Source organism: Haematobia irritans, chromosome 4, assembly GCF_050003625.1.
Source record: "Haematobia irritans isolate KBUSLIRL chromosome 4, ASM5000362v1, whole genome shotgun sequence".
NCBI lineage: Eukaryota > Metazoa > Arthropoda > Insecta > Diptera > Muscidae > Haematobia > Haematobia irritans.
In genome coordinates, this window is record NC_134400.1 from 157,305,348 (window position 1) to 157,321,194 (window position 15,847).

Below are 15,847 nucleotides of genomic sequence, written 5' to 3' on the forward strand. Positions count from 1 at the left end.
AAATTGATTTTATAATGGATGATTGTGCGCCGCCGACTGGACAAATTTATATCGGCTTAGCCGTCAAGCCGCCGCCGCCAGAGGTAAAACTTTAGTGTCAGCCGCCGCCGACAAAAATGGGTCGCCTTCATTCTCTGCTCCGGAAGCCAAATCTGGGGATCGGTTTATATGGAGGCTATATATAATTATGGACCGATGTGGACCAATTTTTGCACGGTCATTAGACACCATATACTAACACCATGTACCAAATTTCAGCCGGATCGGATGAAATTTGCTTCTCTTAGAGGATCCTCAAGCCAAATTTGGGGGTCAGTTTATATGGGGGCTATACGTAAAAGTGGACCGATATGGCCCATTTGCAATACCTACATCAATAACAACTAGTTGTGCCTATTTTCAAGTCGATAGCTTGTTTCGTTCGGAAGTTGGCGTGATTTCACCAGACGGACATGCTCAGATCGACTCAGAATTTCAACACGACCCAGAATATATATATACTTTATGGGGTCTTAGAGCAATATTTCGATGTGTTACAAACGGAATGACAAAGTTAATATACCCCCATCCTATGGTAGAGGGTATACAAATTGGAGAAAGTTTTACCAAAAAACTACCTAATAAAAAAACTTATTTTTCAAAATTGTATTTCTATAGAATATTTTGTCAAAATTTTATTTCTATAGAAAGTTTTGTCGAAATTTTATTTCTAAATTTTTTATTTCAAAATTTTATTTCTATAGAAAGTTTTGTCGAAATTTTATTTCTATAGAAAATTGTGTCAAAATTGTATTTCTATAGAAAATTTTGTCAAAATTTTATTTCTACACTGAAAAAACAGTGAACCCACCAGGAAGAAAACTTTTGATTAATTTTAGAAAATTTTGAATATTTTTAGAAATTTTTAACTAAACAGTATTACAAGCGCTGGCATCGCGCCGATATCACAAAAATAAGTAAATATTTTTCGACAAATTCAAGAAAATCTATTAGACATATATAATTTGTTTCACTTTTTAAAGAAAATTTTGTAGTTTGAAGGAAAAAATTGGAGTTCAAAATTGCAAGAATGTCTTTAGTGACATACGAAGTTCATCATGGACGCTTTTGTAGTAAAATTTACAAATTCGAAGAAATAATGAACTATTTTATGGCAAATACGAATTTAGTAAATCTCTATCCTTAACTTGTGTATAATTTTTTCCTGTATTTTAGTTCATTTAACTAACGTACGCAAAAAATTATTAGAGTAAATGAAACTTTCACCAAATATAATAAGTTCATGAACTAAAATATAGTTAAATTGGCTTTAGTGAAATAGTGAGTTCACTTTTTTTTGAGTGTATAGAACATTTTGTGAAAATTTTATTTCTTAAATATTAATGAAATCTTACTTTTATGTCTCAAAAATTTTATGAATTAAACGTGAGTATAAAGTTCAATAACCGTACACATAAGTTCAATATGAACTAAAGCAAAAGAAGGTTTTCGTACGATTCCCAAAAATAGTAAGAATGAACTACTGTATGGTCAATATGGTCATGATTTGGCGCCAATGATTTTCTTCTTTACTTTTAGTTAATTTTTCTTTCTATGAGATGATGTAATTTCGTGAACTGCAGTTAAAAAGTACAACAGGGCATTAAAATTTCCTGGTTTTAACAACGCTTTGTGGAAATCTCAAAATGTGGAGTAAAATTTAGTTCAATTTTCGTGCAAGGTAGTTCATTCTTCCTATAATACAGTTTATTTTTATATCATGAGAAGTTTTTGCCACAAGAATCGAATCAAATTATATTACCCGATGTTATCAACCCTGGTTGTGTCAAAGCAATGCCACACACAAATTGAGCAAACGATATTTGTTTATTGACAGAATGAAGTAATTTCATTTAGACAATGACATTTTCGATAATAGTACGAAACGTTTCGCGATGTGAAAAATGTCGCTTTCAGCGCATGGCCGGAAGACCGTTGGCCGAATGACGAAAGAGCGAGGGTTATGCATTATGAATGAAATTAATTTGTTTTGAGAACTTCACCGTAAGGACATTATTAACTTATAGTAAATTATAGAAATTCAATGTTGGTTTAATCTACAATATCAGTGACTTACCCCATCCAAGACCACAACCTTCGCCAACTCTTGACCCAACGATGTCTCCCAACACATTGTGGTCAGACCCACTTCGATATCCTTCAGTTCATTCATTATGGCAGTATAGTTCTTCTCAAATTCTTGAGACATTGTTAAGGCTTTTGCCTTTGACACTGGTAGTGTGGATGTCTGATTGGTGCTTACCGTTGAGAGTACTTCGGTACAAACCATTTCGTGACAATAATGAAATGTGCCTTCTTCAAAGTCATTCCAATTGTAAATTACAGTATGACCACTGTCATCATCACCTTTGAGATAAAAGGGTTTCGCAGTGCTATCATCGAAGATTAGACGATCATCGGGTGATAGCTTAGGTGTGGTATTTGGACTCTCTGTACTGGCTGCAGCCACAAAGAAGTCAAATAAATTATCCAGATGATCATTTTGAGCCCAACCGATATCTTTGCGGGTTGTCTCTGGCTCTATTGTTGTCGTTTCCATAGTGCTATCGGTGATGGTGGTGGTTGTAGTCAGATTTTCCATTAGTGTTGATGTCTCATAGTTGGAGGTGGAAAAGAGATCATCTTCATCTGAGGGAGTTGTGGTGGGAAGGGTAGTGGCATCTGTTGTCCCATCGGTTGTGGTGGTGGTAATACCACTTTCTGTTGTCGAGGTATTTTCTTCATTGTTTTCCTGATCTCTTCGACTGTATTTTGATCGCCGGAGTATAAGAGGAGGAACCTGTTCTCGTTTAACTCGGTTTTGTTTGCCTTTGGAATTTTTCTTAGATTTTTCACCAGCCCTTGGCTCCAAGGTCGTACTAAAATCTCCATTCGCAATTGTTGATGGTCCTGGGATTTTTTTCTTTCTCTTATTTCGTTTCAAGGCTCTTTTCTTCTTATCAATGGGATTTTCTGAGCCATTCTCATTGCCAACCAATTGATCTTCCAAGGACATACCAGCAAAATAATCATAATATTCGAATGCATCATTTCCAGGATTTTCTGTAGTTGTTGTAGACATGGCTGCTGTGGTGGATATGTCATCCGTAACTGGCCAAGTGGGCAATGGTGTTGTAGTCCATAAATCGCCGCCATTGTTAGTTGAAGTTAATGATGTTTGCGTTGTATATTCCTCGGTTACCGTCGTAGATGCTGTAGTTGTCCAGGAACTGGTGGTCCAAGGGGCCAGAGTTTCTAAGGTACTAGTTTCTATTGCCCCAGTCCCCATTGTAGTTGATGTCTGTGGTGTCATGGTACTTGTGGTAAGATTTAACAATGTAGCTGTTGTCACTGCAGCCGCCATTGCTGTAGTCCTGAAGTTTGTTCCTATGGGCCATTCCCTGGAACATATCTTAGTCACATTTCGACAACTGAGTTTTATCATTGCCGTAGCGGTTGTGGCTATTGCCGCTGCAGCCTCGGTAGTTGTGGCCTGTACTTGACTTGAGTTCATTGAGCCCATCATAGCTTTATAGTTTTCCCAATTATGGGTCAATATTGCAAGTTCGGCACTCATCGAGTCATTCCTCAGCTTCAAATTGATTAGGGGCTTCTCTTTCTTATCGATTTTATAAATGAACGAAAACATCAAGGAATACAAAGTCAGCAAATTCAGTATCATAATCCTGATGAACATAGAAGGTAGTTAGTAATGGAAAGACAATACCGGGCGACATTCATTACCTGGCCAATTGAAGGCGTAATTGTTGACGTGGATGCCAGTTCTCAAAAAGTCCCAAAGCTTCAAAAATCATAGGCAGAATAAAGGATAGCAAATTCATGGTCACATTAACAGCATTTTTACTTAACCAATCATCCTTTTTAGCCAAGTCTTCTGAACTGCAAGAAATCAATGGAAAATAGAAAAAACAAACATGAAGTTGAACTAAATGACTATGACACTTTTTTACACCGAAAAACATTTTTATACCCAGCACCATAGAATGATGACGGGGGTATCGTAAGTTTGTCATTCCGTTTGTAACACATCGAAATATCGATTTCCGTCTATACAATATATATATATATATATATATATATATATATATATATATATATATATATATATATATATATATATATATATATATATATATATATATATATATATATATATATATATATATATAATATATATATATATATATATATATATATATATATATTCTTGAGCAGGGAGAAATTCTAAGACGATATAAGCATGTCAGTCTGTCCGTCTGTCTGTCTGTTGTAATCACGCTACAGCCTTCAATAATGACGCTACCGTCCTGAAATTTGGCACAGATTCATCTTTTGTTTGCAGGCAGGTTAAGTTCGAAGATGGGCTATATCGGTCCAAGTTTTGATATAGTCCCCATATAAACCGACCTCCCGATTTAGTGTCTTGGGTTGAGGTGTGCGCGTGACTGAAATTTCATTCACACTCACGCACATTCACGAAGAAAAATGTTTATTCACGCACGCTCACGCACGATACGTGTGGTAGCCGATCCCACTCACGCACATTCACGAAATGAAAACTACTACTCACGCACGCTCACGCACAAACTACTTTTAACGACTGGCGCTCACGCACGATTCACGACAATTCACGACAAATTCACGAGACTCACGACATTTTCCAAACGGAAATTCAAAAATAGAATATAGTTTGAGAGTTAAATTAATTTCAGTTAACATACGGCTATGAATTAAATCTTGAGTTTTTTCGTGAGCGTGATTTTGCAGAAATTTTATTCACGCACATTCACGAACCGATTTTATTTCTCACGCACGCTCACGCACGACATATTTATTTTAGTTCCATTCACGCACATTCACAAGAGCTCCTTTGGATTTTGTTCACGACTCACGTGATTCAGTCGTGAATCACGCGTGCCACGCGCACACCTCTAGTCTTGGGCTTATAAAAACTGTAGATTTATCCAATTTGCGTGAAATTGGAAATCTATAGGTATTTTAGGACCATCAAAAAGTTTACCGAAAATGGTGCCTATCGACCCATGTTTCGGTATAGCCCCCATATGGACCGATTTCCCGATTTTGCTTCTTGGGCGTCTAGAAAGTGTATTTTCTATCCGATTTGCCTAAAATTGGAAATCTAGAGGTATTCTGGGACCATAAAGAGGTGTGCCGAAAATGGTGTGTATGGCTCCATGTTTTGATATAGCCCTCATATAGACCGATCTCCCGATTTAACTTCTTGGGCTTCTAGAATCCGTAGTTTTAATCCAATTTACCTGAAAATTGAAATCTAGAGGTACTCTAGGACCCTAAAGGCGTGTGCCGAAAATGGTGAGCACCGGTCCATGTTTTGATATAGCCCCCATATAGACCGATCTCCCGATTTTACTTCTTGGGCTTCTAGAATCCGAAGTTTTTATCCAATTTGCCTGAAATTCGAAATCTAGAGGTATTTTCTTATAAATTCAGAATCTGATATAGTCCTCATAGGTGAAATCTTTAAATTTATCTTCGGGAAGTGTCCTCAAGTCGACAAGCCCTCCTGAAATTTTAAAGGAAATCCTAATATTTGGTTCATGGTGGTGGGTATTTAAGATTCGGCCCTGCCGAACTTACTGCTGTATATACTTGTTATACCCTTCACCACTACTGTGGTACAGGGTATAATAAGTTTGTGCATTTGTATGTAACGCCAAGAAATAGTGGTCATAGACCCATCTTTTAGTATACCGATCGGCGTAGAATTAAATTCTGAGTAGATTTAGCGGTGTCCGTCTGTCTGTATATGTAATTTTGTGCACAAAGTACAGCTCGCAATTTAAGTCCGATCGTCCTCAAATTTGGCATAGGGCCGTTTCTTGGGACAGAGACAATCGCTATTGGTTTTGGAAAAAATCGGTTCAGATTTAGATATAGCTGCCATATATATTTATCCCCGATTTGGTAATAGTTAGCGTGTTTATCAACCGATTTTCTTGAAATACCGTACATCCAAATATTTTATGAAACTCGAAAATCTTGCAAAATATCAGCCAAATCGGTTCAGATTTAGATATAGCTCCCATATATATCTTTCGTCCGATTTAGACTCATATGACCACAGAGGCCAAAGTTTACTACCGATCTTCGTGAAATTTTGCACAGAGGGTAGAATTGGCATTCTACCAATGCTTGGTAAATTTGATTAAAATCGGTTCAAATTTAGATATAGCTCCCATATATATCTTTCGTCCGATTTGAACTTATATGGCCACAAATGCCAGAGTTTTGCCGTGATTTGCTTCAAATTTTGCACAAGGGGTACGTTTAATGGTATTGTTATGTGTATCAGATTTTGTTAAAATCGGTTCAGATTTAGATATAGCTCACATATATATCTTTCGCCCGATTTGGACTTATATGGTCTCAAAAGCCAGAGTTTTGCCCTGACTTACTTCAAATTTTGCACAAGCGGTACTTTTAACGATACTATTGTATGTGCAAAATATGGTCAAAATCGATTCAGATTTAGATATAGCTCCCATATATATCTTTCGTCCGATTTGAACTTATATGGCCTCAAAATCCAGGGTTTTGCCGTGATTCGCTTCAAATTTCGCACAAGGAGTACGTTTAGTAGTATCGGTAATTGTGCCAAATTTGGCTGAAATCGGTTCAGACTTAGATATGGCTCCCATATATCTTATGTCCGATTTGCACTCATATGAACAGGGGGCCCAAAGTTATACTCCCATTTACGTGAAATTTTGCATAGATAGTAGAATTATTATTCTAACTATACATGTGAAATTTAGTCAAAATCCTTTCAGATTATATATAGCTCCCATATATACGTACATCAGAGTTGGGGAAATATGGTAGACTGTTGCACATTTTAGACCCATTTTCAATGGAAGTTTATTCCAATTAACTGGATAGCGTTATCCGATTTAAATTTTAATTCTAGAGATTTTGTAGAAGTAAACAAGTAAGGAAAGTCTAAAGTCGGGCGGGGCCGACTATATTATACCCTGCACCACTTTGTAGATCTAAATTTTCGATACCATATCACATCCGTTAAATGTGTTGGGGCTATATATAAAGGTTTGTCCCAAATACATACATTTAAATATCACTCGATCTGGACAGAATTTGATAGACTTCTACAAAATCTATAGACTCAAAATTTAAGTCGGCTAATGCACTAGGGTGGAACACAATGTTAGTAAAAAAATATGGGAAACATTTAAATCTGAAGCACTTTTAAGGAAACATCGCAAAAGTTTATTTATGATTTATCGCTCGATATATATGTATTATAAGTTTAGGAAAATTAGAGTCAATTTTACAACTTTTCGACTAAGCAGTGGCGATTTTACAAGGAAAATGTTGGTATTTTGACCATTTTTGTCAAAATCAGAAAAACATACATATGGGAGCTATATCTAAATCTGAACCAAATTTGGCACGCATAGCAACAATGCTAATTCTACTCCCTGTGCAAAATTTTAACTAAATCGGAGCACAAAATTGGCCTCTGTGGTCATATGAGTGTAAATCGGGCGAATGCTATATATGGGAGCTATATCTAAATCTGAACCGATTTCAACAAAATTTGGCACGCATAGCTATAATGCTAATTATACTCCCTGTGCAAAATTTCAACCAAATTGGGGTGAAACTCTGGCTTCTGGGACCGTATTAGTCCATATCGGGCGAAAGATATATATGGGAGCTGAACCGATTTCAATAAAATTTGGCACACTTGACTATAGTACTAATTGTTCTTCTTGTGCATTTTCTTTCTTTATGCATTTTAAGCAAATTAGGGTAAAGCTCTGGCTTCTGGGGCCATATAAGTCCATATCGGGCGAAATATATATATATGGGAGCTATATCTAAATTTGAACCGATTTCTTCCAAAATCAATAGGGATCTATTCTGAGCCAAAACACATACTTGTGCCAAATTTGAAGTCGATTGGACTAAAACTGCGACATAGACTTTGATTACAAAAATGTGTTCACGGACAGACGGACATGGCTATATCGACTCAGGACCCCACCCTAAGCATTTTTGCCAAAGACACCATGTGTCTATCTCGTCTCATTCTGGGTGTTGCAAACATATGCTCTAACTTATAATACCCTGTTCCACAGTGTGGAGCAGGGTATAACAAATTGTCTCCTTTATATAGCTTCCAGCAGATGTGAAGTAGTTGAGATGGTAACACAAATTTTCGCCTACATAGTGGTGAAGGGTATAATATAGTCGGCTCCGCCCGACTTTAGACTTTACTTACCTGTTTTTTAGTAACATTATGTTCCACCCCAGTGCATTAGCCGACTTAAATTTTGAGTCTATAGATTTTGTAGAAGTCTATCAAATTCTGTTCATATCGAGTGATATTTAAATATGTATGTATTTGAGACAAACCTTTACATATAGCCCCCAACACATTTGACGGATGTGATATGGTATCGAAAATTTAGATCTACAAAGTGGTGCAGGGTATGTTTAATATAGTCGGCCCCGCCCGACTTTAGACTTTCCTTACTTGTTTTTTAATTAAAAACTTAACTATTTCCGCTTTATGTGGATATATGTGGCTATATCAAAACGTGGACCGAATTACACCATATTCAGCACACGTATGTATGCACCCCAAATACTTCTCGATTCTTAATTTCAAGCAACATACAAGCAGACATCGTTATATCGTCTTAAAATTCCTCCCTGAGTACGAACATATATGTAGTCGGAAATCGATATTTCGATGTGTTACAAACGGAATAAAAAACTTATTTACCCCCATCACCATTCTATGGTGGTGGGTATAAAAATATTCCTTACGATACGGTCACACTTGGCAAATATTTGACAGAAATGAAAAAAATGAACTCGTCGCCACAATCATATTGGACAAATAACTTTATGAAAAAATTAGTTTCCAAAAACGGTATTCACATACCTAGAAAAAAGTACAGAAAAAAGTTTGACACTAATTTTGGTCAAATATTTGCATTATTATTAGATTTGTCAGGATTGTGTAACGAAAATTGTCGCGTGTTGAATATTGTGAAAAACAATAAAGCGATTTTGGGTTAATAATATTTGTTTTTGTTCTTAAAATATAAAAGGCAACCCTCATATATACAGATTGCCTTAATACCATTTTCTTTATCAAAATATTGAGCAAATAGTAAGCTGGAACAATGACAGTAAGACTATGAGAGTTTTTTGTGGTCGAAGAACAAGCACTGAAAAAGGGCTGTTTCCAGTGGATGCAAATCTACATACCAGTATAAATAATGTGAAAATATAAATGTTCTAAAATTAAATGATTTCAACTATAAATAAAATTTATTGTCATATTTTGTTTTAGGATACTTACCTATTAACCAAGAGGACAACCACAGTTCCCGAGGCTGCCAAAAGACCAATTATCAAAATGTTGACTATAATACGCTGCATTATGATGCGCCAACTGAAATCATAAACCATAGCAAAATTGTCATCAAAATGAAATTGAGAAATATTCGAAAAAGGCAAACTAGCAAAATTTTAGTAAGGAGTTTCTGGGCTAACAAAAAGCGAGCAATAAAATTAAATTGAAAATAAACATTGGGAGGCAACATCGGTGAGACTTACTTTCTTGTATCCTTTTTCTTTTCCGCTTCTTCGAGCAATGCCTCCTTGAAGCCGACAACCACTGAAGCAATTCTATTGTGAGCAGTTTCCGCATGTCCTGAAGGGAGAAGCATCACAAAAGAATTTTACAAAGATAAATAGGAATATAGTAGAGAGGCGAATTGTTTTTGGTCATCCATTCTTAAAAATCATCACATAGTGTTGGGATGATTTATAAGAATGTCTAATACGAGTAGAGTGGAATCAATGAAAAGATGATATTATTTTATGTTATGTTGACTTGTGACACTATTTATATATCATATACAGGGTTGCTGTATGTAATGTAACAAAATAAATAGTAATAATTTATTCATTTCCATATCCCGCGCCACACTGTGTAACAGGGTATTATAAGTTAGTGGATGTGTTTGCAGAAGGGCTGTGGAGCCGGAGTCGGAGTCGGAGTCTTGGAGTCGGAGTCTGAAGATTTTGCTGGAGTCGGAGTCGGAGTCGGAGTCGTAAAAATTTTGCTCGACTCCGACTCCGGCTAAACCAAATTTTTTAAAACACTTCACATTTTTGTAACTAAGCAATTTTTTACGCAAATTGGTTTCCATTGCGTTATTCATTCGATCAATGTACAGCATGATAGTAAATGAAAATCAACTTCCAATTACGGCTATCTTTTTATGTTTCCTAGAATGTTAGACTAGCAGATGGGCTGAATCGATCCATTTTAATGCCCATATCAATTTATTTGAAATATTTCGAAGAATCGAAATTATTTTTTTAAATTTTATTTTAAGGCCATATACAAACATGTGTGTTATTTCTATAAAAAGTTTTGTCAAAATTTTGTTTCTATAGCAAATTTTGTCAAATTTTTATTTCTATAAAAAATTTATTCAACATTTTATTACTATAGAAATATTTTTTTCTATAAAAAATTTAGTCAAAATTTTATTTCTATAGAAAATTGAGTCAAAATTTTATGACTGTAGAAAGTTGTGTCAAAATTTTGTTTCTATAGAATATGTTGCAAAATTTTATTTCTATTGATAATTTTATTTCTATAAAAATTTAAGTCAAAATTTTATTTCTATACAAAATTTTGTCAAAATTTTATAGTAATAGATTTTTTTGTCAAATGAGAAACGAACTTTGTTTGTCTAAAATTTCGTTTGGGAGGAAAGAATTATTTTTTTGCGTGTAGAAAATTTTATTTCTATAGAAAATTTAGTCAACATTTTGTTTCTGTAGAATATTTTGCAGAATTTTATTTACTACACAAAAATTTTTCTAAAATTGTATTTTTATTGATAATTTTTTCAAAATTTTATTTCTATAAGAAAAAATTATCAAATTTTATAGCAAATTCTATAGCAAATTTTCTCAATTTTTTTTTCTTACTGATGCTCACTGATACTCACTGCTATAAAAAATGTATTCAAAATTTTATTACTATAGAAATATTTTTTTCTATATAAAATTTAGTCAAAATTTTATTTCTATAGAAAATTTAGTCAAAATTTTGTTTCTATAGAATATTTTGCAAAATTTTATTTCTATAGAAAATTTTGCAAAATTTCGTTTGTTACACAATTTTTTTTAATTGTATTTCTATTGATAATTCTTTCAAACTTTTATTTCTATAAAAAATTTTCCAAATTTTATTTCTATAAAAATTTTATTCAAAATTTTATTTCTATAGAAAATTTAGTCAAAATTTTGTTTCTGTAGAAAATTTTGCAAAATTTTATTTCTATTTTATATAGATATATATTTTATTTACTAGACAAAAATTTTTCCAAAATTGTATGCTCACTGATACTCACTGCTAAGTCGAAAACTTGTAGAAATGACTCATATTTTCAAATTTTTCAATGAATGAATCATAAATGCATTTTTGCGAAATTGTCTAAACAATTATAAATATTTTCCAAATATTGCCCGAAATTTTGTAAAAGTCTGATTTGAGATTTTATCAAAATTTAGATCTAAATACAAAGTTGTGCAGAGTATATTATAACCGGCCCGCCCGACTTTAGACTTTCCTTTCATTTTTATTTTTTGTTAAAATTGTGTTACGTCCCATAATTTTAGATTTAGATTTAAATTTTAAGTACATAGATTTTGTAGAAGTATATACAATTTTGTCTAAATCAATTCAGATTCAAATTGATGCATATGGGAATATAAACCTTTATATAGCTCGCAACAAATTTAAAGGATTTGAGATAGTACCAATAACTTTGGTCCCCAAATACATATACTGTTGGTATCTTCTCATATAATGATGGGAATTTATATCATTATTTTATTTATTAAACATTGCCCTACATTTGAAATAAGAGTTCAATTGGCATCTAATGTGAAATTAAGACCTTTTTTTGCACACATAAATAAATACGATACTTTATATCGATCCACTTACGGTACCCCCACAATAGAACTACAAAGTAGTGGTATTAAAATGAGATTTAGTTATATTACCCGGAGTCGACTCCGGAGTCGGAGTCGGAGTCGAGCTGATGAAAAATGCTGGAGTCGGAGTCGGAGTCGAGCAAAATTGGCTCGACTCCACAGCCCTGGTTTGCAATACCCAGAATGAGACGAGAGAAACACATGGTTTATTTGGAGATAATACTCAGATCTAGCCATACCTGTCTGTCTGTGGACACACTTCTGTGTTTAGGTCGAAGTTTTAAACCAAACGACTTTAAATTTGCCAAATGTATCGGTTTTGATTCAGAATACATCCCCATTGATTTCAGAAGAAATCGGTTAAGATTTACACAGAAAAAAATTTCCGTAGTTAAACTAACGCTAAATTTAACTTATTTTTATTGGAAAAAATGTATTTGCTTGTTGTTGAATTTTATTATTTTTATCGAAATTTTCCACAGCTTAATGAAATCTTACTTTTTTTAAGTATGTCTCAAAAATTTTATGAACTAAACGTGAGTATAAAGTTCAATGAGCGTACACATAAGTTCAATATGAACTAAAGCAAAAGAAGATTTTCGTACCATTCCCAAAAATAGTAAGAATGAACTACTGTATGGTTAAAATGGTCATGATTTGGTGCCAATGATTTTCTTCTTTACTTTTAGTTAATTTTTTCTTCTATGAGATGATGTAATTTCGTGAACTGCAGTTAAAAAGTACAACAGGGCATTAAAATTTCCTGGTTTTAATAACGCTTTGTGGAAATCTCAAAATGTGGAGTAAAATTTAGTTAAATTTTCGTGCGAGGTAGTTCATTCTTCCTATGAAACAGTTCACTTTTTTCGGTGTAGATATAGCTCTCGTATACATCTTTCGTCCTTCTATGCTTTAAATTTTTCACAAGGCGGTCAATTGATAGTGTCGTAAAATGTACCAATTTTGGTTGAAATCGGATCAGATTTAGATAAAGCTACCATATATATCTTTCGCGCGATTTACACTGTATATGGCCACAGAGGACACCATTTACTCCGATTTACGTAAAATTTTGCACAAGGCGTAGAGTTTTATTTTTTACCAAATTTGGTTCAAAATCGGTTCAGATTTAGATATAGGGGTATGTTCCGATATTCGGAATCGCAAATCGCAAAATCTTCGTTTGGCGATATTTTCTTAACCCTAACATATACAAATTTAAATTTTGGCAACATAGTTCTTTTTTATAAGAAGTTCAAATACAAATTGAATTTAAATCTGCTAGTATCTCAATTTTTTTCTTTATTAGAAAACTAAATTCTTTCGATTTGCGATTCCGAATATAGGAACATGGGCGATAGTTTCCATATAAATATCGAAGATGTAGATCTACAAAGTGATGCAGTTTATAATAATGTCGGCCCCGCCAAAAATAACATCAAATTGTAGAATCAAGTTAGATATTCAAAAAGTGGACATCTTTGGCACGAATTATGGCTCTCAAACTGCCGAAAAAGCCTTCACACATATTTTTCAGTGCCAACCTAACTCACCTAAATGCATCAAGCGCAAAAGATTTTTGTAGAAATCAAGCAAGCAACCTCATTTCTAACCCAGCAAAAAATTTGGAAGTTATTCCAAAGGCACAACTTTAAAAGCGCTTCCAGAAGATGCACTCCCAATGATGCTCTTTATTTTAACTACCCAGGAAGTTATTTTAATTGAACTTTTTATAACTTGGTTTTTTTCATACTTTTAAGAATTCATAAAATGGTACAAATCATTTAAATTTTGTCGAAAAACATGCTAAATTCAATCTTAAAAAATGTGAATTTTTGAAAATATTTGAGGTCAAACGCTTCCGACAAGCGTTTAACGCTCCATTAAACATTATAAAAATTTATAAAAATTATTTATTTGACAAGATATCAAAGATTTTTTTAATTTACATCCAAAACATTGAATTCGGATCACACCTAAAGAAGTGATGCAAACTCAGTGCAACGGCTGTTGAAATGGAGGACTTCCGTCCTATGACAAGCCCATGTTAAATTCATCGCTTCTGCGTCAATTTTGCACCACTTCCGGATCCAAAAAGAACATTTTCATTACTTTTTTGGCGACGCTTTTTTTGCTGGGAAGCTATTCATCTTCTAGTCATGCCTCCTTTTGGAGCTCTGGTGTCCAATCGAAGGTGTAAATAACTTTTAGAATGACTTCTCATCGGAGAGTGAAATCGGTTCAGATTTAGATATAGCTCCCATATATATCTTTCGCCCGATATGGACTAATACGGTCCCAGAAGCCAGAGTTTTACCCCAATTTGGTTGAAATTTTGCACAGGGAGTAGAATTATCATTGTAGCTATACGTGCCAAATTTGGTTGAAATCGCTTCAGATTTAGATATAGCTCCAATATATAGCTTTCGGCCGATTTACACACATTTGACCACAGAAGCCAATTTTTTGCTCCGATTTAGTTGAAATTTTGCACAAGGAGTAGAATTAGCATTGTAGCTATGCGTGCCAAATTTGGTTGAAATCGCTTCAGATTTAGATATAGCTCCAATATATAGCTTTCGGCCGATTTACACTCATATGACCACAGAGGCCAAGTTTTTGCCCATATTTGTTTACTAACATTGTGTTCCACACTAGTGCATTAGGCGACTTAAATTTTGAGTCTATAGATTTTGTAAAAGTCTATCAAATTCTGTCCAGATCGAGTGATATTTAAATGTATGTATTTGGGACAAACCTTTATATATAGCCCCCCAACACATTTGACGGATGTGTTATGGTATCGAAAATTTAGATCTACAAAGTGGTGCGGGTATAATATAGTCTTGTTATATATTAACTTTGTCATTCTGTTTGGGGTCTTAGAGCATATCGCAATATTGCTCTAAGACCCCATATATTCTGGGTCGTGGTGAATATCTGAGTCGACCTAAGCATGTCTGTACGTCTGTTGAAATCATGCTAATTTCCGAACGATTTGACTTCCGGAACCTTTTGGAGGAGCAAAATTCATCCGATTCTGTTGAAATTTGGTACATTGCGCTAGTATGTGGCCGCTAACAGCCATGCGAAAATTGATTCATATCGGTTTATACTTATATATAGCCGATCACCAATCACACAAATATTGGTCCATATCGCCAAAAATAATTTACCAAAATTTTATTTCTATAGAAAATTTTGTCAAAATTTTATTGTTATAGAAAATTTTGTCAAAATGTTATTACTATTTTTTATTTTGTCAAAAGTTTATTTCTATAGAAAAATTTTTCAAAATTTTATTTCTATAGAAAATTTTATGAAAATTTTGTCAAAATTTTATTACTATAGAAAGCTTTGTCAAAATTTTATTTCTATAGAAAATTTTATTAAACTTAATTATATATGTACGTATATAATCGGTCTTTTTACAATTTAGAAGACGGTGTTAAGAAGTTTTAAGATACCTTGCCATCGGCAAGTATTACCGCAACCCAGGTAATTCGATTGTGGATGACAGTCTTTAGTAGAAGTTTCTACTGGAGGGTACATAAAATTCGGTCTGACCGAACTTACTGCCATATATTATACTTGTTCAATCCTTTTTCGCGACAAGTTCAGCTCACGAACAATTTTTCTACCACTGCGGAGTGGATTTCGATTAAATGTGTCCTTCTCTTTTCGGATCATTTCTGGTGTTGTTACCGTCCACTTTTTGGTTGTTATGCATCACTGCCATTATCATGGT

At 34.0% G+C, this 15,847-nt stretch overlaps 1 protein-coding gene across 1 annotated transcript in view; it reads right to left on the reverse strand.

Moving 5' to 3' along the window:
- Tmc (Transmembrane channel-like) overlaps positions 1-15,847 on the reverse strand; it is a 237,442-nt gene that overhangs the window by 52,172 nt on the left and 169,423 nt on the right. Inside the window, exons 12-15 of the mRNA XM_075307091.1 lie at positions 9,694-9,790; positions 9,437-9,529; positions 3,784-3,939; positions 2,117-3,725 (exon numbers count right to left, since the gene is read on the reverse strand). Coding sequence (XP_075163206.1) covers positions 2,117-3,725; positions 3,784-3,939; positions 9,437-9,529; positions 9,694-9,790 — 1,955 coding nt within the window. The remainder of the gene's footprint in view (positions 1-2,116; positions 3,726-3,783; positions 3,940-9,436; positions 9,530-9,693; positions 9,791-15,847) is intronic.